Source organism: Meles meles, chromosome 11 (assembly GCF_922984935.1).
Source record: "Meles meles chromosome 11, mMelMel3.1 paternal haplotype, whole genome shotgun sequence".
In the NCBI taxonomy this organism is placed as follows: Eukaryota; Metazoa; Chordata; class Mammalia; order Carnivora; family Mustelidae; genus Meles; species Meles meles.
This window is the reverse complement of record NC_060076.1, coordinates 92,246,523-92,268,606: the sequence shown is the minus strand read 5'-3', so window position 1 is coordinate 92,268,606 and position 22,084 is coordinate 92,246,523. Positions and strand designations below refer to the sequence as shown.

The 22,084-nt window shown below is 44.6% G+C and overlaps 1 protein-coding gene across 2 annotated transcripts in view; it reads left to right on the top strand.

Annotated features, from left to right (window-relative positions):
* GLIS3 (GLIS family zinc finger 3) overlaps positions 1-22,084 on the top strand; it is a 504,385-nt gene that overhangs the window by 406,642 nt on the left and 75,659 nt on the right. For both annotated transcript variants that reach the window (XM_046023585.1, XM_046023584.1), the window contains exon 6: positions 614-724. In XM_046023585.1, the coding sequence (XP_045879541.1) occupies positions 614-724 (111 nt within the window). The remainder of the gene's footprint in view (positions 1-613; positions 725-22,084) is intronic.

Below are 22,084 nucleotides of genomic sequence, written 5' to 3'. Positions count from 1 at the left end.
CATGCCGCCTAGGGCTCAGGCATATAACCCAGGCTGAGTACCAGGACTCCTCTAATCCTGTAATCCCTTTAATAATATTAATGTTCCTCTGGCTGAGTTTTCATGTGTCTGTTGTTTGAAAGACCTATTGTCTCTCACTCACCTTCCACTAATATTCCCTTTTAATTCTCTCCTTCTTTCTCTCTGAATCAGGTTTCCTCTGAAACATTCCCAGTCTTTTCTGGACTTTCCTGCAGCTTCCTTATACCTGAACTCTTAAAGAATGTGTGTTTCCTAGTTTCTGACAGTACCAAAGATTGTTTTCAGGGGAACATAACTGTAAGTATGACTAGAGATGTTTACTAATAATTTCCACATCCAAAAATGCCATAAGAGGTTTTGTGGGAAGAGTGAACCTCTAAAGATGTCTCCTTGTTTCTTGAAAGTTTGCCCTCCTCTTGGCCTTTGTGCAAACTTACTGGGCTTTCGAATTAAAATGCACAAATGTTACCCAGCATTTCACTTCAGTCACTTGGTAACAGTTCATGCTCTGAAGTCAGTAATCTGAGTCAATCTTCCCCAGTTACCTTTATGATTTAACTACAGTTCGTTTCTTTTTTTCTTTCTTATTTAGAAACCTTATGCTTGTCAAATTCCAGGATGCACCAAACGCTATACAGACCCAAGTTCCCTACGAAAGCATGTGAAGGCACATTCTTCCAAAGATCAACAAGCAAGGAAAAAGGTAATTTTTTTTTTAAAGACTTTATTTATTTGACAGAGATCACAAGTAGGCAGAAAGGCAGGCAGAGAGAGAGAGGAAGGGAAGCAGGCTCCCCGCTGAGTGGAGAGCCCGATGTGGGCCTCGATCCCAGGACTCTGAGATCATGACCTGAGCCGAAGGCAGAGGCTTTAACCCACTGAGTCACCCAGGCACCCCGGAAAAAGGTAATTTTGAAAGAGCATTTACCCAGCCAGGAAAGACACACTTAAATTACTTTTGCAGTAGTGGGACCGTGTGCGGGGCAATAGAATTCTTACATTTCTCCAGTTGTTACATGCATTAGACGCTTTGGGGGGAGGGACATCTTCATGAAGTAATAGCGACGTGGTGGTTTGCACAGCTGACATAACCAGATGTGAATTTCTGGGGAGGGCTCGTATAATAAGAATCAGAGAAAATTAGCAAAAGTCCCCTAAACTAGAGAATGACAAAAGGCTTTTATGAAAATTATGTCCACATAACTAAAGAAAATTGAATTGGGAAAAATAGCACAACAAAAACCCTTTCTGGAGATAAGTGCTTTTTCATAAAATATCAATTGGCTGAAACCATTTTAGCTCTGAGAGGGGAGGTAGGTGTATCTCTAGGGTAAGTATAGAGCATCCCTGTCTTTAAACTTAGGAAAAAACACGTTTCTTCATACGTACTGTGTATGGAAATTCGAGAAAGGAATTGAACCTAAAATTACTTTGACATTACTGAGGAATTAATGCATCTTTCCGATTACACAGAAACCATAGCCTCTTGGATTTGGAAGAAATATTAAAGATCAACCAGCCAACCCACCTGACTCTCTCTCTCTCTTGACCTTGTAAAATCTCTAGCAGGTGGTTGGTCATGTTGTGCTCCCGCACCTTGAGATCTGAGGATCTTACTAGCTTTCAACGCATTTCCCAATAACTGAGTTTCTAAGTTTTGGGGCCAACAAGTACCTTCTGACCATGGGAGGAAAACACAGACACCCTGAGCTGACCTTGGCTTTTTGAGTGTTTCCTTTGTGTCAAGATGGTACTGATTCATGTAAGGGCACTTCATGACGCATGTAAGGGAGATTTAAGATTTAACTTACGTCCAGTGATTTAAACCCATGATGTGATCAAACCCCGTGACTGTGGTTTCAGGTCGTCAGTGCTTCTCCTGAACTTGAAACGTGCATTCTTTCATGGTTTATGGGGATTTAACACTTTTATGTTGGGAAATGCTGTGTAGTCTTTTTTTTTTTTTTTTTTTTTTTTTACTTGAGCTTTTTCTTCCTTGAGAGGTGTTAACACAATGCCAGTTAGGGCTCATATATGGAAAGAATTTGACCTCTTCCTTGTGAATGAGAAAAATGCCCAGTCGGAAGGATTGGAAAATCTTAATTGCATATAAACCCACTCTTGTAAGTCAATTGTTAAAATCATTTTTTTCCTCTATAAATACAATGAAGTCTCTTTTATTGGAACACAGTAAACTGATAACAGATGATCATTATCAACAGAGGATAACAGATGATGAACTAAATATATCCTATATTGAACAAGTGCAAAGGAACTGCTATGTGAGTTAATGATATAAACAAAGTAAGGAGGATACTTCATCTTTTGTAAATAACACCAACCTTGCATCCGGTTCGCTATGTCAGGACTACTGCCTACTGGCTTTTGTCATTATCTGTGTGTGTGTGTCTTGTGAACTTGACAGAAGTTGTCCTTGTTTAAGAATCAAAACCAAAACAAACCAGAATCACAACTCTTGAGAGGTTTTTTTCTCCTAAATCTGGCCATTCACCCCTAAGTTGTCTGAAATGGATGAGGTTTTACTGTAATACCAAATCCATCATAAGATTGGAGAGCGCCTTCCCTGAGAAAAACAGCTGCCTGGGACAGGAGAGAATGCAGGTCCCACATCCAGTCGAATAAGCCCCAATTCGATAGTCCACGTAAGAAGGTGACCTGGGTTGACAGTAGGTATGGAAACAGAATGAGATATTTTCAGGAATTATTAATTAATTGGTTTCCACTGGTCAAACGCAGTGTGTCTCAGCCTCTGTATAAAGGAGGGATAGTTCTGATTGTGTGAAAGATTCTTGAAGCACTAATTTAAAAAAAGAAAATCAGACCCCGAGATTACAAAATAGAAATGTAAAGATAATTTACAGACAGCCTTCAACAGTCAGGCGGTTAGGTAACAAGGATATATTTTCGAGGAGCAATATTATAATCTAATGTCAAATATTTCAATATTTTCTCAATCTCATCTTCCAGAAAATGAGATACTGTGTCTGCAGTGATCAGCTTTTGATGCTGTGCACCCTGTTCCTTGCAAACGGGTGAGCTGGCTGTGGCTGCTTTTAGTGCCCAGAATTTAGAGACCGGTTTACCGTGTTTACTCCCCAAATTTTAGCCTGTTTTTTTTAATCTGAAGATTTTCAAAATCTGTTACGAATCGGTGATAAATTAAACTGTGGAAATTAAAAGGATGAAAGTTGCTCCATCCAATAAAAAGAGGAAATGCCACTCCCCAGAGAAGCTGTGCGAATAAACCCCAAATCAGGCAATCTATATTTTCAGACTCCGTGCCGGTGTACTGGCGTGGAATATTTACACGGTACGATGTTGTTACTAGACCTTGGAGAGATTCTAATTGCTAACTCACTTCAGTGCTTGGTATTTGAAATATTTCCTGGCAGCAATAATAAAAAAAAAAAAATAGGAGAAGAAGAAGAAGAAGAAGTATGAAACAATAAACCTTTTAAGGCAGAATTAAGATTATTTATGACTTTAATTAAAAATTGAAAACTGGCATCATTTCAAAAAAACCTTTACAAAAATGTGAATTCATCAAAAATAACCATAAAAATTCCAAGGTGATAAAGGCGCAGTGGAGTAATGGCCCCAGCCCTCGGGAATTGTTTTGTTGAAAAGAATAAAACCCTTTTCTGTCACACCCTGTTAGTCATGGACTTGTTTAATATACCCTGCCTGCCTGCTTTCCTCTAATCCTCTTTTTAACCTCCCCCTGGACACTAAATGACATTATTTTGGTCTTAACGTTGCCGGCTTTCTGAGGCCCCACTCTGAAACCCAGGCCGGTGACAAGGCACGCTCAGCCGGCCGTAAGACAGACGTTTGCGGGGGGAGGCAGAGTCCTCGCGAGTGTTGACCTGACCATGTGCACATGGCCCTCCCCACACCTGTTGGAGCCTAGTGAAAAACCAAAGACCTGAAAGCTTAGCTAAATACTGTTTGAGCTATGAAAAGAAAGAAAAAGAAGGGGGGGAAGCTCTTCTGCAAAGAAATTGGGATAATTTGGCTCATTGCATGCAGAAAGTAACTTTTCTCTCTGCCTAGTATGTGCACACCCACACATTCCATCAGCTGATGTACAGACGTCCTCCACGAATGCACCTTGCAGATCTTGAGCCCTTTAAAGAGGGGGCCACACGGATAAGTGAGTCGTGAGATACTCAGGTCACCAGCTGTGGTCTCGGGCGAGAATAGAATGTAGCCTGCAGAGCAGAAGGCAAAATCTGTCCTTCAGTTCCGCCTGATAATGAGTGGCGGAATAAGAGAAAACTAAGGCAATGAGCCACTTGAAATTTCCCTCAAGGCTGTGAGCTTTATCAGAAATTTTCATTTGCACCTTGGAAGTGCCCATAAGCGGTGATAGTGGTGGCGAGGGGGGTGTCCTTTCAACTCTGGCTTGTTATCAAAATAGACTTTTGAAAGCAAGTGCAAAAGAATGCTGGGCCAAAAGTTAGAGAAAGCACGCATCTTTCGTCCATTTTACAGCTCCAAGAAGGTGCCAGAGTCTGGCTGTGATTTGCGAAACGTTTAGTTAAGGATCACCTCTGACCCTCCCTGGTTGATGACTTGGACATTCGCAGCCTCAAGCAGCTGTGATAAACTCAGCACAGCGTTCCCAGCCCGCAGGAATGCAGCCTGCACTTCTCTTTCGTGCTCAGGGGGAAGCATTGGGCCGCTGTCTGGCTAAGACGGAGCAACGTATGCAACGCGCCTCTTCGGGTAGACCCGGGGGTTCTGTGGGCTCTGCTCAGAGCCACCACCGTTTCACTTGGTGAAACAATTTCATTAAGCGCCGCAGAGCTCACCTTGCTTTGTGCCCTTGTTGGGATCTTCAGAAGCTACGTGAAAACATCCAGTTCCCTACGCGGAGGCACCCATTAGAGGAGCTGGTGAGGCTCTCGCTTTCCTCCCGGTTGGTTCTAGTATCTTCTGTGCAGCTGGGGCGTGCACAAGGGAACATAATCAGAGGCCTTCCCAGAGGGCAACTTTCCTTTTTCTCTTTTGTTCTTCCTCCTTCCTTCTCTCTCCTCTCCCCTCCTCTTCTCTCACTCTGTTAGTGCAATGGCAGTCATAGGCACAGATCATGGATGTAGGATTTCAAGATGAACTAGCTGCCCCCTTCCTCCCACGTGTAGCAAATCACATGGGAAATCCTATTGGACGAGTGATGCTTCTGTGATGTTGAAATGTCACTAAAATGTTTTGTCGTTGTTGTTATTGTTGTTGGTGTTTGGTAAGTGAGTCATTCACTAACCTTAAAGATTGTTGGTGGCAAATTGCTTCTCTCTGTCTTCAAAACAGTGGTGGGCCTTGCCCTCCTGCCTGAATGTCCTGATGCCTCAGTGGAGGGTAACCGATTCTGGGAAAGGCCCTGGATATGCCTTTATAAGGCAAATAACTGTGGCCCAAAGTAGTGATGCTAATTAATTCAATTTAAGTATAAAAAGGAGTCATCTTGGTTTAACACTGGACTCATCGCACTGATTTGAAGTTGAGACCAGCCGCGTGGAAGCCTGCAGCTTCAGGATGTGACTCCGGCTCGGCGTTGGAGAACCCTGTTGTCGCCACGTGGTGCTGGAGCGGTGAGGAGGGACCCGAGAATCCCTGTTGGGTCTGGGAAGTGGAGAGGCAGGTCAGTTGTCCATGAAGGAAGCAGTTAGTGAGGAAGAGCTTCTCTTTCTTTCTAGAGAGAGCAGAAAAACTGTCTTCAGCCTTGTAAATACCGAAAAAGACTTACTAGCTAGCGTCTGTGGGCCTAGAGGCCCAGACAGGGTCTTTTTGTAAGACTTAAAGTGGTGTTGCCCAAAGTGTGTTTTTGGAACCCATCCCACAGAATGTTATGAGATACTCCTTTGAACAAGTTTGTTGTTGTCATATATGTTTGGGAAATGCAGAGCTAAAGAATATTCAAGGTTTTCTTCTTGCAAGAATTCTCAGAGCCAGAGATGAATGATACCGCAATGGAAAGAGAGCTTGAAGCATTGGTCAGAATTACTCAGCCAACAACCTCATCTTTTTCCTCTAGAGCATCTCACCAAACTACTCTTCTAGTAAATTCCTAGAGAAATAATCTCAAATAAGCTCATTTCTTTCATCTAACAATTATTTATTAAGCACCTCACGGGGTGCCAGGCATTGGCTTAGACTCAGACGTGCACGTGGGTACGAGACAGATGTGTGTTCTCTGTCTCCATAGAGTCCCATTGTCTTGAGGAAACCTGAAACAGCATAAATGCAGGCAAGGACATAGCGTGGGGGCTGATATGGAGGTCACAGAGAAGGACCTACTGAAGGGAGATGGTCAGGAGCACATTTGAATAGCCACACTGGAAATGAGAAAAATGCATTAGCTGCACAGTTTTTTTAAAAGCACCATCTAAGTCAAAATACTGTGTCTTCTTGGGGTGGGGGCTGGGCACCTCACTGGTTCAGTCGGTAGAGAGGGCAACTCTTGATCTTGGGGTCATGAGCCCACACTGGGCATGAGGACTACTTAAAAAAAACACCGTGCCTTCCTATTTGAAGTTCTTTTAGAAGATCCTGCTACAGAAAGGGCTTGTTGTCCTTGCATTGTTTGGCAGCATGTCCTCAATCTCAGTGGCATTAGAAGGACTGGAGGCTAGCCAGTGATACGGATAGCTTTCCTCTCCCACCCATGAAAATGATGCCTGACGGTCAGCATTTGTGATTCACTGAGCCGTCAGCACGTGGGGCCCTGCCACAGCTCTGAGTTTAGAAACAAGACCTGAACTTGCCCTCCCGAAGATTACATTCCAACAAGACACACAGACTCATGTGCTTTCAGTACAATCGGACAAATGCCATGATCAAGTCTCACAGAGAATGCTTCTGGAACGTGGCATCTGAGAGTTCCTTTGGAACGATAGACATTCTTAAGGAGTGAAGTCTTCTGGGTTTTTATATTATCCTCAATGACTTTACAATACTTCGTCATACATGGCAAAGTAGTTTTACTTCTCCCTGAAAATTCTGATTTAGGGCAAAAAATGAGGGTGTTTGGTCCAGCTCTGGCCAACCACGTGAGGTACACGGACCCTCTGGCAGGTGCTGTAGTAAGCAGTTGGGCTGTATGGTGCCCAGCACAGCTACCGGATGGAGATGGTTCCTAGGTAATTGCTTTTTGATTGATTGACAGAAGCTTTCTAAGCTTCTCATTCCCTTTCTCTTATTAGATTTTGTGAATTCTTGATGAAAATGGTTTTGGAATGAAAGCATTTAGCTCAGACTCTCTGCTGCCTAAATATATGTCCTAAAATATCATGGCACAGCTCACCACAGATCTTCTCAGGCTCCGTGTTTCATCTCAGGTCTTAAAGCCCTCACATCCTTGAGCAGTCACCACTCCCTCCGCTCGCGATCTCGTCTTCCTGGTTCAGCTTCAGCTGAGCTTTGCCTTTGAAATCCGTGGGCAATATTTTCCCATTTTGTTTGTATCTTGGCTCTCTGAGCTGTGAAGATTTATTTTCAGGGCGACTTCACAGCGGGGCCTGGATAAGCCTCAAGCAAAAACTTCTCCTGGTGGGTCCCGGCCAGGTGGCGTGTCTCAGAGCGGTGTTCGGGTTGGATGTCAGGTGGTGTGGGCTTCCTTTTAAGCAGAGCCATGGATTGTTCTGTGACTCAGCTTAAGTTACATGCCCCTAGTTTTTCCATTTGCCATCTTCACAGCTAGCGTGAAAGGCAGATGCAGGGCCTCAGAGGTGAAGGGGGCTCTATTTCAGCAGAAGGCATCGTTCTGTCACGTCACCTGCAATCCAAGGCAGTATATTGTAAATGACAATGGGACAACAGCATCCTTGCAGATACCTTCCTTCCCTGAGAACTGAGTCTTCTTGCAGGGGGAGTCACGGTTCCGTGACTACGATAGCCTGTCCTTCTGGGTCACATGGATGCTTGGATGATGGTGCAAGAAAGACCCAAACTAGGAAAAGGAAGCTGAGACCTAAACCAAAGGGAATTAAAGACAAACTTGAACTTGTGATATTTGGTTCTATTCAGGGGTTATCAACCTTGGCTCCATGGACTATAAAGGGGTGAGAGGTTCCACAGCTGAATGGATTTCAGGAAACTCATGAAATACCAGAAATTATGTGCAAGATGTGTTTTCTAGGTAAAGGCTCTAGAGATTTCACTGGCTCTCCAAAATTAAGAGCCTCCTGTGACCAAAAAAATGTAAAAAAATAAAATTAACCCAAAACCCCAAACCTCAAACCAAACAACCCCATAACAGGATCCAAGGAAACTCTGGAAGGTGCTGTACATATCTGTTATGTTGACTCTGGTAATCGTCTCGTGGGTGTGTGCATCTGTCCAAATCACCTTGTATATGTTAAATACACGCAGGTCTTTGTATATCAAGTACAAATCAATATAAAAGAAAAGAAGTTTAAGAAAGGAAAGAAGAAAGATTATCTGAGCCAAAAGAAATGCAGGACCCCTAGTGACTGTTTCACATGGCTTTCATGACAACACCCAAAAAGACTGCCCAACTAAGAAGAATCATGGCTTCACGTGCCCTGGTCGATTGCCTTCTACTTATCTGACATTCACCATGTATCTGATATTCTGCTAAGTGCTGGAGTGTAAAAAAAAAAAAAAAAAAAATGGCAAGACACACTCCTCTCCCTTGAGGCATCCAGAGATGTCAAAGCTGGATTTTGATGAGGGCTGAGCTGATCAGACAGAGAGCAAGCAGAAATGTGGAGTAGGAACAGACTGGAAGCACATGGACCAGTTCAGAGGGGCGTGTACTTGGACGAGACAAAACAGAGCCCTGGATGAGCAGGGTGAGCAGGTGGTTGGGATGAACGTGAGTGAACAGGAAGTAACGGTGGATTGAACGCCAGTGGCGAGGGGAAGGGAAGAGTCAAGATGGTGCCAGAGTTCCTAGCTTAGGGATTGGGGGACAGTCCCCAGGTGGAGTGTCTTCTTCCTCAGGGACACCTCAGTCCTGCTCTTATTGAAGGCCCAGTCCGATCATCAAGGATAATCCCCTTTCCTTAAAAATCAGCTGATCATAGGCACTAACCGTGTCTAAGAAATACCTTCACAGCAACACCTAGATCAGTGTCTTACGGAGCAACAGGATGAGAGGCTAGCCAAGTGAACACAGAAGAATAACCATCACACCCACAAACTCGAGGCCTTTATGTTAAGATTCAGCTGAGCTTACTTTATTTGAAGGTGACACTAACCACACGAAAACGGGGTATAGCATACCTCAAAGTGTGCTTTATGTCAGTGCAAAGTGACGGCCCACTAGGATAACAGAAGGAGTTAGTTATTGGACGGACCTGGTCCTACCCCTTTGTATTTATACCTTCGATTGTTCAGAGCAAATATGTTCGTGCCAACTAATTTACAGACACTGCTAAGAGGGTAAAAGAGGATTATACTTCAAGCAAATAAGCAGGTACTTTTTACAAACATTTTGCATTACCTATCAGAGAATTTACAGGACCGTGTAAGTTTATCATAATATGTTAACTTTTGAATCAGTCATTATTGTCCTAATTTTATGTCAGGCAGTGTTTGTTAATACAGTGTGTTTATGTCATTCTAAATGAAATAATGACTGAAAAGCACTTAGCGTGCTGCTTGCCACATTATACATGCCCAATAAAGGTTCGTACTTGTACAAGAATTACATCATGTTGTCTATTCATAGTTTGTAAGAGCGGTACCAGGGTGGCTCAGTCGGTTAAGCGGCCGACTCTTAATTTTGTCTCAGGTCATGATCTCGGGGTCCTGGAATCCAGCTCTGCATCCAGCAGGAAGTCTGCTCGAGAATTCTCTCTCCCCCACACACACTCTCTCTCTCTTTTTCTCTATCTCCCCCTCTCAGCCCCTCCCCCAAAAATAAATCTTCTAAAAAAAAGTTTCTAAGAGACAAGACAGGTGATTTTTGAAATTTTAGTAAGTCAGTTTTCTCTACTCCAGACTCCTCCATTAATTTATTTTTCCCTCAAAGAGATTTTAGCCTTTTAAAAGCGATACCTAGACACTGAGGTCATGACGTAACTGTAAATCATTTATATTATCTACCTTGCTTTTTCCTCACAAAGAAACACATTTGTAGTCAGGTGTACATGTTTTAAAATCTTGACCAGACAAGCTGACTGACCTGATGTCTATTTTCATCCAGAGAATTCGTATCTCTGGGTTGGAAATCTCTACTGTTGGTCAGCCCACCCATAGGTATTGTTACATGAGTGAGAAAGGGAGGGTTAGAGATTTCATGCCGTGGAGTTTTGCTTTCATGCCCATTTCAACCTTGGTTGTTTCCTGACAGCCTTTTCTAGACTGACAGAAGGCTCCTCATTATTTCCTTATTCTTATCATGATTTACTGTGCTATTTCCTCCCGTGTGAGTTGCCTGTGCATTTCTCCTGTCCATGCACAGACTTCTGCATCCTGGACCTGGATTCGAAGCCAGGCGTCACCAGTTTTCATGAATGAGTTACTTAACGTCCCTGAGCTTCACGCTCTGCTTTGAGACTTGGAGACAGTAGCAGCAAGCTGGTACGTTTGTCAGTTATTCGTGAGAGCACGTAAGCGCAGGGCTTGTTGCAGTCCTAAACGTAGATAGAGCTCAGCCCCTGGACGAGGGAGCCGTGGCCACAGGGGTGGGAGGTGATAGTAAAAGGTGTTACAGTACAGAGGAAACTGGCCTGCCGTCTTCCATTGCTGCCGAGGAACCTGGCTTTGAGGAGTGGGGTCAAGCAGCGACAGTCTGAAAATAGGAAGAATTCTCTGGCTGGAGCAGAGGTTTTTCCTGCCCTTCCTGGTTCAGTTACCATCTGGCCTGGAAGTTAGGGAGCCTGGCAAGCCGATGTGTGAGCCTTCCGCAAGGCTCCACGTGAGGGGTTCACCAGGTGGAATCCAATCTCTGTAATTTGGATGGTTTAATGGTGACTGTGGTTGTAGGGATAAGAAAGAAAGGGTCTTATTTTGCCACCTTTCATGCTTTGACATTTCAGAGCCATTTTGTATACAGTACCCCATTTTATTTCTTTGGCCTTTAGAATCGGGATACGTTTTTTATTACTACTTGTACTCTCTTCAGTTGGTTTCTGAGAAACGAGAAAGTTTAGAAGTGGAGAGGGAGCCAAGTATGATGCCAAAAGGTGGTATGCTGAAATGTGCACCCAGGTTCGTTAATATGACCTAATGCCCAGCTGTCTGATAAGTCTTGACATACTGTTTGCAATCTTGGCATTCCACAGAACCTTCTGGCAAAAGATTATTCTCCCACCCGACAATCCAGAGCCCTCTATATAAACTGTAGCAAAGTGTCGTGTGACATCTTAAATGCTCACGCTTTCCTCTGTTTGTCGAGTACAGACGAACCCTTGAGTTAACTGTTAGGAGGCTGCACTCTGTTGGGCTGCCTTTTTTAACTGGAATAGAAAGATGTTTTCCCTGAATGGCTTTTCGGTGCTTGCTACCCTGCTGCTCCCCGGGGCCAGCTGTGGGCACAGCTGTAGTCCATCAGAATTATAAGTGTCTTTAAATGTAATCACATCCTCCAGCATGGGGAAGCACATTTAGAAAGTCCCAAAAGATATTCATAAAGCCTCTTCATGAAATCTCAAGCTTTCTGATGATGAAGACAATCTCTTCTGTAGCTCAAAAACTTACCTTCACCCTGGAACAGCCTCACGTAAGCCCTACTCTGTCTTCCCAGGAGGCGTCTTTTCCATTTCTGACCTCGCTGATGTCTGGAGAGATTCTGTGCTAGAATCTCTAGTTCCCTACAACTTTTTCTTTTTCTTTTTTTTTTGGTTTCTCTTTTTTATATATTTTTTTATTTTATTATTGTGTTATGTTAGTCACCATACAGTACATGATTAGTTTTTTTTTATTTCTTTTCAGTGTAACAGTATTCATTGTTTTTGCACCACACCCAGTGCTCCATGCAATACGTGCCCTCCCTAGTACCCACCACCTTGTTCTTAATACCCAGCTTCCAGATTTTTTAGCATATGGATTGCATTCTCCCCTCTTCGTTCCATTTTGTTCATGCCACGGAACAGTGTCAGCGAGGGTCACGTGAGAACCGCATGTCCTTTATTGGCTGTTGAGGCAAGCCATTGAGGTTGAGAAAGTTGACAAGGAAACTGACCTCAAGGGACCTTCCAAGCCACGCTAAGATGTTTAAACATAGACCATGGCTGGATCCATGATTTAGAAAGATAATCACGGTGGTCACGTGGGGGATGGACTGGGGACTTAGGGTGAAAGGAGACAAGGCTGTTAGGCTGGCGTATTTCCATTCATCGATATTCTGTGGATACGGCGGCTCCTCCAGCAGTGCCTGCACCCCGCTGAGCTGTCGTCGGCTCCGGGATTCTCAGTCTTGCCCAAAACGCTACCGTGGGAGACTTTGCTAAATAGCCTTTTGAACGCTAGCTTCCTTATACCTGCTGCTTTCACATAATGGCATCAAAAAAGGAGATAAGGATTCTCTGGTAGTTCTCAATATTCTTATCCTGGTTCCTACTGACATCCCTCCTTCTGAACTGCTCACCAACCTATAATTCTTTCTAGAATCTTTCCAACCATGATTTTAAGGATTCTGGTGCTCAGTGGTATTTCTAGTCTCTTTTTTCTCTCTTCTTTCTTTCCTTTTCTTCCTTCCTTCCTTCCTTCCTTTCTTTTCCCTGTTGAAATTTGAGGTACAGATTCCTCTTTCTCCATTTTTGGGGCCCTACCTCTTGGTACCTTCTCAAAGCTTACTTTTGTAACCACATTGACAAGTGTTTTGTGTAGCAGAGTTTCCAATAACCTTAGAACTTTGCATTCCCTGACTAGCTAGCTGAGCTCTCTGGCTACTTCCTCTCCTGTGTGAGGCTCTACTCCTCTCCCACTCTACTTCCGGCAGTTATTTTTCTAGTATTTCCCATTTGGCATTCTCACTTATGGGAAGCCTAAAAGCCAGGTAGTAGCAGAGTTGTGATAGACATGCCCAACACCAATGCGTATCTTTCCATATAGATTTCTATCACATATAAACATATTATGGGGCCTCTGTTTTTATTCTTTTTACTCAGTGGCATATGGTAACAACCATTGATATGAGGAGTTTTCCTTACACAGTATTTGCAGGGACATCCCTGGGCTCTGAAAAAGGAAGGTCAGTAGGGAAAACAGGTCAACAGGTGGCAGAACACGGTAGATGAGCAGCTCTGTATCATAGTAGCTTTGGGCTAACCTAGCCCACAATCACTGGCTATAGGAATTTGGATAATATTTACTCACTGTCGACTCTGAATAAATTCTATTTTGAGATGGCAGTGCAAAGGACGTCCTTGACATTTCCTCATCTGTACATAAGCAATACAAAAATCATTTCATTTCTGTGTATTCAGAATAGCAACCAGGGATTGCTTCTTTTTTAAGGTAATCTTGTTCTTTTATATGAAGATGTGTACAAGTTCCCCAATTTCCAGGTCTTAAAGACTCAGACAAAGGTGCTCGAAATCATGGCCGAGGAGCCTCATGCTTCTTGTTTTCCCCACCTCCCGTATCCACCCCAATTATGAGCCCCTTCCCCTATCAGGATGTTAAGATTGAAACTGACCAGAGACCTTAACACAGCCAAACACTCACAAACTCAGTACTAGTTCTAGCTTTCAACCATCAGCGAGAGCAAGAAGCACGCTAGCATTTAAAACACGCCTGGGAATTTTTGTGGCTGTTCACCTCTTGAATCTTCCCAGTAGCTCCACAATGATTGTAACTCCATTTGAAAGATGAAAGACCTAAGGTTCCAAGAAGCTGAATGACTTTATGAAGCACACGCCGGCGACAGGAGTTCTACACCCCAGCCGAGATTTTCTGACTCTACAGTGCTCCTTTGACACTACTGTTTTTAGTCTGGGCTGTCTGAGTTTCCACCATGGGGAATTTTGTAACTCGTCACGTTGTTGGTGGGAGGATCATCTTCGGAAGCTCTAGACCGGCCGGCCCTCTGTTAGATGGTGGCCTGGCCCCCTGACAGAGATCCTGCCCCTAGAGGCCCCCATGTTTGGCAGTATCAGCCTCAAAATTCTCTACACCTTCCTTTCGGTGGCTGGGGCTAAAAGGGCCATCCAGGTGGGCAACCCTGAGCCCACACGGGTACCCACACTGGTGCCAGCCTCCATTTCTATCCTTCAGGGCTCCCTTTCATCCTGTCCCCCATAGGTGGGATCGCCTATGTGCCCTAATAAGCCATGGAACACATGGCTATGGGATCATTCTAGAGCCCCGTAGGCAGGCCCTAATTCCAGGAGAGTGCCCGGTGAGCAGATGGCTAGAACACTCTTTAAGTGAATCGCTTGAAATTGGACTGCTAGTGTGACGTGGACATGCTGACTTGGAGTGACTCGAATTGATGATAGAGACAGGAGGGAACCCTGCAAAAGTATTTGGTCCAGTGCCCTGCACAGCTCGAGATGGTTCTGTAGGTGGCAGGCACCATAAGGGGTCTGAGATTTGACCCTGCATGCGTGTTAGTGAGTTAGCCAACTCCAGCTTAATGGATCCTGGTGGAAGACAAAAGGAGAACTTATTACTCATGGCAATAGCAGTAGCCAGAATATTCTCATTTTTCTTGTGCCAGTTTCTTTAAGTGACACAGAGAGGGCCTGACAGCATTTGTGTGCTCAGTGGACTGTGTTGCACGAGGGAAATTCTGAGCACAGGGAACCCAAATCCTTTGTAATGAATGAAAGCACGCCTGACCTTTGGTTTGGGAAAGGATGATCCCGGTCAGTTTTCCAAAGCTGTTTAGTGTAGAAACATCCGTGAAAGAGAGCCTGGAGAGGCAGTCAGTGCCTCTGCTCCCAAGATGCAGAGACCCGAGAGCCTCAGGAGGCCGTGCCTCTCAGCAGTAAGCTCCGCTCGCCCCCTCCTGACTGCAGGCGGGCAAGTAGAGCAGGACCCTGGCGTGGCCATGCATCGTCATCGTCCGGATTGTCCCCAAGCATAAGTGGCTTCTCAAAGAAAAGACTGAAGCCAGGAAAGAAGGAACATGGGTGTTGGGAAAGACACGCTTCTGTACCTTGTAGGTCTGCATGTAACTCTCTCCATTTCCATTCAAGTTCATTTCAGAAATTGCAGTCCCGTCCACGGGCAGCACCGTTTGTCTCTTGGTTTGCTATGAGAGCTGCTCACCTGTACGTACAGTACCCCTTCCTCTAGCCTGTATTACGGGGCTCAGAGCATCACCATCGCAATGGTTCTACTCGGGGAACTGTCTCCAGAAGACCCCTGTATGATTTTGTTTTGGTAAATGGCAAAGGCAAAGAGGCAGTCCCTTCACTCCCATTGATACGTCGAGATGGCTCGAATGACAGGATTTCAAGTAGCATCTCTGTCCATCCTCTGTGGATCATGGCTCAGAGGAAGTGAGAAATGACAAGGATATCCAGACCTCGGGGAGATAGTTTCAACAGGCTGTATGGGGGATAAAAGGAACTGTTTGAAACTACTGGATGTCGGGGATGAGAAAAACCAAGCATCAAGAAAAAAAAAAATGGATGAGGACGGGTGGTGTATTCAAAGTCATTCCATAGCTTATCCTGGAGCCCATCCTGCTATTGGACTTGAAGAACAGAATCTTAAAATGGAGTTTTACTATTCCATCTCCTTCATTTTCCTTGGCTTTGTAAAGGAATGTAGGCAGTATATTCTAAAATGAATGTCAGGGGAGTGTGTTTAAAGGAGCCACTCGAACACACTTGGGTTTGCTCTCTTGTCGCCGTCGCCGTCGCCCTCCTGGACGCCCAGCTCAGCCTCGGCTCCGTGCACCATCCACACCAACGCCCTCAGCCCTGGGCACGCGCCGCCCGTGGCTGTCGCCTCTGTGGCCACGCTCCTCCGTAGATGCTGCCGCCGCCGCCACCAGCGACTTGGCTACGGAGCAGGGATATCTACGCCCGCTGCGCCTAACTGAGCTTCGCGGTAGTTAAAAGCCCCGATTTTTCATTTCCTGGCTGGTGCTTGCAATGTGGAATTGCAACACCACATCTACGTGCATTTTTGCCTTTTAAATGTTCTGTGGTGTTGCAACATTTGAGAAATTCCCAGGGAGCCTTCCACTTCCTACACGTCCTGGTTTGGAAAGTCAGGTCCGACTCACCATGTGAGAGTCGCCGGCGGACTTCCGATTTCGCACTGCGCGCCTTGACGTGGTCCCTGTGCTGTTTTCCAGCTCAGGCTTCGTTCTTGAGGATACCAATACAAAGACAAAGAAAAGACTTTTTTTTTTTTTTAATGTTAGCTTCTTCTTCCAAGAGCAATTAAACTTACTACTCTCCCTATTGTTTTCTGTGAAGTCTCATTTAAAATATTTTATTAATGCAAAAACGTGCGCATTCAGGGCTAAGGACCAGTGAACAGTAGCCATAGCAACCGGGAAGCCATTCGGGAGGAGGAAAAAAATGCAGTAAAGAGTAAGTGTTTTAATCCTTAACTTTAATCCCTTTACTTCCTGTTCTCAAAATGAAATATAAATCAGGCACCATGGAGTGCTGCGATTTTTCTCTGAAAGGGACGTTGGCCAAAGAGGATTAGGAATGGACAGACGTGTTTAAGGAATTTAATCACACAATTTGTTGTCAAACTTTTGAGACCACGAGTGACCAGATCCTTTGAGTGGCGTCAATGAGAACCAACAAAACATACTTTGAAACTGATTAGAGGGTTGTCGCAGGGGGACAGCCCTGTTTGCTGTTACTGTTACAGCATTTTAGCCCAGAGTCATGCCATGAGAAACCAAGGAATTTGCTTAGTCCCCCAGTGGGGAGCTTGAGGACTGTGTCAGGTCGGTGGAATAGAGATATTCTTTTGATCTTAGAAGTACTAGGGAAAATGAAGTCACCGGTATCACGCATACTGCTTTTGCTTGGTGTCTGACTACTGTGGGAGTCTTATCAAGGATGTGTGCCTTCCATTGTCTACAGACTTTTGGGTCTTTGCCGAACAGCACAGGCTTTAGTTTCCATGGACAGTAAAACAGAATTCTCAGAAGAGTAGACAAGTATTATTTCTCAATCATATGTTCCTAAGATTTTCTTTTATATGAACTACCGTAGGCTTGTTAATTTTGGATTAAAAATAAAATTCCCAATTTTCTGTCTTTAAAGTCAGACCAAAACTGTGCCCCCCAACATGGGCTAAAAATATTTGTTGTTTGACTCTACAACACATCTGTCCTTCCTAGTTCTACTTGGGAGGATTATTGGGGACGATGGGAAGACGTGTTTTTAATGGTACTTTTCCTTCCCCAGGCATGTATATGAGTATATCTCTGATAAATTTATTTCTAGTGGACTAAAAGTTACCAGTAGCTACAACTGAAGTAGCTACAACTTGGACTAGTTTCCTGCAGTGTCAGGATATGAAATCACTTCCAAGAATAGCATCTTCCCGAGAGGGCGCTTGCTAATCATGAAGACAGGCGAGCAACGGGAGGCCTAGAGAATGTGTGTGGAGCTAGACATGGTGGATCACCGGGTCTGAAGTTCCTTGCAGACCTTGAGAACAATAGTATCCACGGGGAGGCCTGCAGATGGCAGAGCATCTGGGGAAGAGAAAGAACATCGGGCTCCCTGCTTAGAGGACAGCGTGTGATGTTGACACGTTTCCGCTTCCTCGTCTCGGGCTGTTCTTTCTCCCCCTGCGATCAGAACCAGCAGGACTGATGTAGTCTAGGACAGAGCATCTGAGATGTGGTCCGGGCACCGTGAGTGGCTGCCGGCAGCCCTCATCGTCCTCCCAGGCTTCCCTTGGACTTCTGGCTTTTCAGTCTGGGTTTCTAGGACAGGGTTACGTTTCTGAGAAGAACTGGAGTTCATTGCAGGGGGTGGGTAGTAAGAAAGATAAAGGATTGTCCATGTCCCAAGGAGGAATGGTAGATTCTGAACATGGAAATCGCTTTGGCAGAGGCTGTAGAGGCTACAGGAACCTTCCAGAGGAGTCCAGTCACTGTTCTGGGCCTGACCCTAAAGAACTTTCTGAGCCAGACATGCTTCTCATGACCAAAGAGAAGAGCTTCATTTCCTCTGAGGATCAGAGGTCCTGTAATTCATGCATCACTCTGAGGCATACAGTCCTCGGACAGGAGTGGGGACATTACTTTCAGTACATGCTTCTCTGCACTGATGGAAAGAGCACCATGGGTCAGCCCTTATGTTGGTGGCTTCACCCCAGGGGGACCAGGCTCTGGAGGAATATCTAGTGGTATGTGAAGCAGTCTTGTGGGAACCAGGGCCGGGGCTGGTCATCTGGTCACCAGGTGTCAGAAGATGGAAGTCCTTGTATTGGCTGTGTAGGTTGTCTCAAAGGGGGCTAGAGTGAGCCATTTCAGGCCCATTTGACTCAAAATTTCTGTGTTTTCCTTACCAAATATATGTTAGATGTTGAGTCTTTAAAAGCAAGGTAGAGATTTGGGTGTGTTCCCAGCCCTTCCAGATGAATGAGAGAGGGGAAGTATAAATGTAACAAATTAGCATTTCCTATTGGAAGGATTGCTCATTTGCACATTCCAAGAGGCAATATATAAATGTGAATAGTATTATCTAGTGAGATTTGGCATGAACAGGGACTGAGTATTATAAGGAAATAAACTTCCCAAGTGTCTATTTTTTTTAACTTCTGTTAAGATTTCACTTGGCTAGTTCCTATCTTATTCTTAGCGGATAATCTCGGCATGCTCTCCTTGCTTCACTCCTCTTCCCCGCGTAGTGCAGAAAGACATGATTTTATCTGCCTTTAGGGGCGGCTTTTAGGGATAAGCATGGATTAATGAGTCCTTAGCAACTATTGATTCATTTTTTATTCATTCATTGTTCATGAATTTCCCCCCAAATTTATGGAGGACCTTTCATATAAAAAGAAGCACTGTTTTAGCTTACATGATCAAACAGACATGGTTTCTGTTTACAAGGAGCTTTTTTGTCTTCTGTGACACACACAGAGACTTTATTAATAAGTACTACACTGTGTAGAAAACCACAGGTCCCCTCAGGGTGATAAAAATTGCCATTGCTGGGTGCCTGGGTGGCTCAGTGAGTTAAGCATCTGTCTTTGGCTCAGGTTATGATCTTGGGGTCCTGGGTTCAAGCCCTGCATCAGGTTCCCTGACAGTGGGGAGTCTGCTGCTCTTTCTGCCTCTGCTGCTCCCCCTGCTTGTGCTCTCTATCTCACATAAAAATAAATAAATAAAAGCTTTAAAAAAGAAAAAGAAAAAGAAATTGCCATTGCTATTTAAAAAGGAAGGAATGAGTCTAGAATAGGAAGACCTGGAAACTTCAGGGAGGAGATGACATTGAACGAGGCCTGGGAGAGTATGCAGAGTGTGTGGTAAATATGCAGGGACTAGACGTAAGGGGACCCCAGGTGCAGGAGGCTTGTGACCAGAAGAGCAGCAGGAGACGTGAACGAGCAGCATGGAGGGGACTGTCTGGGCTCTGTGTGGCTCGGAGGCATGGGACACGTGACCACACAGCTAGAAGACAGCCAGCCTGGTAAAGCCGGGAGTCGGGGCTGCAGGTGATGCTTGCTGGAGAGTCACTAGCGGGCTTTGCAGGTGGGGAAGTGGCGTTGTCAGCGGTGCGTGTTGGGGGAATTAAACAGAGCAGGGAGCATGGGATGGATGCAAGAACAGAAAGCAAGGGCTCTCCATTGAAATGACGGCCTTCAACTTTTACAAAGAGGCATTTTAAAAAATTGTCTAAACACTCGTGCGTGTTAAAATCAGCCTTAAATCTTTTTCAGACAATCCGTTTTAATTAAAAGAAAGGAAAGAAAAATGAGTTCTGCTGTTGGTCTCTCCCCACATTTGTTACACTGTAGCACCGGCTCTAGTCAGAGATCAATTCAAAGGGAGACAATAAGGATCTGGTAAGATGGACGGGGGAAGTAATTGCAAGATAGCTGGCTGGTTTAATTAAACTTTGAGAATACTTGAATAGGAGGAAAAATGCTACACTTGACTGGATGAGCTGGAGTGCGTGTGGTCACATTAGTGTGCTGAGCCGTGGGCAGGAGGGATTTATGAAGCCGAGAGAGAAGGAAACCCTTATCATGCACGGAGTCTTCACAGCCTCGTAACTCGGCCCCAAAGGGTGAAGGAGGGTGGTTTTTTGTGACAATGTGAAATGCCTTATTAATATTTCTCTAATTGTCTTAAACATAAAATCCACCCTTTGGTTTCCTGTTCTGCTTTTGCGATGTCCTTCCAGATGTAGTCTGCATCTGCCTTTGACTGTGTCCGTTTGAATATTGGTTTTCACTCAGAAAAAAACAAACAAACAAACAAAAAACCCTGTAAGATTCTTGGTGTCAGTTTTAGAACACTATTGACTTAGGAAGAAAATGGTGTTTTTACAGATATAGCAATACGGAAAAACCAAAGCTGCATGCCTTTGTGATTTCAACATCCTTTCAAAACCCAACCCCAAATCTGTCCAAGATGGCTAGATAGTGGTACCAACTTGGGTAAGTGGGGCATGGAGATGAAGTATTCACATCCCACAAGTGTTCTGAAAAGGTTTTGTGGTTGGCTTTGATTTCTCATCTATTTTGGACTTTTCTAAGAGCGTGAAAGCTAGCTACATTCTTCCGAGATAGAATAATTTCATGGTGATGGTCATGTGCAGAAGCTACGCTAACGTCTCGATCCAGATATCATTTATCTGGCCCTAGACTCTATCTTCTGAGGATAAATAAGACCCCAGGGGATTCTTACTGGTATCCCTCCTAACAACCATAATCGTTTCTGCTGCGACAAATGAATTTAACTCTGTGCCACACAAGCCAGTCTCCTCAGGTCCCGTCATGTGATACTGTAATAACCCCACAGAGCCGGTGTTTTCACCCCCATTCCGCAGAGGACACTACTGAAGCCTGTCAAGGCTGAGTTAGCCTCATGCCAAAAGCCACCTCTTAGTAGGTGGCAGAACCGAAATTTGGACTTTTGAGTTTGAATTTGAATTTGAATTTGATCCATTGACCTCAAAATTTCCATTCTCGTCTCTTTGTTGTATTGCCACACTGTGGTGTGCAAAAGGAAGAGGTTGATACAAAAGGAGATACAATAGATAGGAGAAAAAGAAAATCCAAGTACACCTTATACGGTGTCGTGGTGCCTCCAACTGAATAGTAATGAAAAAAAAAAAGTAAGGCTAGAAATAGTAGTTGGCATTGATAGAATGCAGTATACGACGCATGAGGGGCTGTCTCAGGTTCCCTACCACTAACAACAACCTTGGAAAGCAGGGGGCATTGTCCACATTGTACAGAGAAAACTGAACTAAGGAGATATTAACAAGTTGTTTATCGTTGTCTAATATTTCCAGCAAGTAAGGAGACGAAAGCTCAAATCCAGGTGTTTTGGGTCCAGAGCCTACCCTCTTTCCTTTCATGACCACAGTTAAGCTGCTCTTGAAGTGCTTGTGAACGGCTTACGGTCAGATTGCGCAGCGTTAAGTGGGTATAGAGAGAACTCTATATAGAGAGAATGCTCTCGCCGGCAGGGGTGAAACATCACCTCTGGAGCCAGAGAATATTTTGGTCAAGTTTGTCTCTGGCACTGAAGTGGGAAATGAAGTCTTAGCCAGCCAGCAATAGAGTCAACTGATACGCAGCCGAGAGATTCTGTACCGCCCAAGAGCAGCGCAGCCTTCAGGATTTCACCTCCCAAGGTAGAGGGTCTTCAGGAGTACGGAGCTTCCCCTGTGAAAGAAGACCTCGGGGTGTCCTTACTGGCGAGTTTCGTCTGAGCCACTCTCTCAGCTCCGCAGGACACGGAGCTCAGCTGTCCTGTGCCCTGCTCCACCTCCTCGGCCTCGCAGAGTTCTGGACACGTGGTAAGGGCTCACGTGTCCAGATGGAATGAATGAATGAGTGAATGAGTGCAGTAAATGGAATGAATGAATGAGTGGACAAAAAGAAAAGAAAGAAAAGAGAGAGAAAGAAAAACAGAAAGAAAACATGAATTTTAAAACTGCTAGTAATTCTTTCAGGC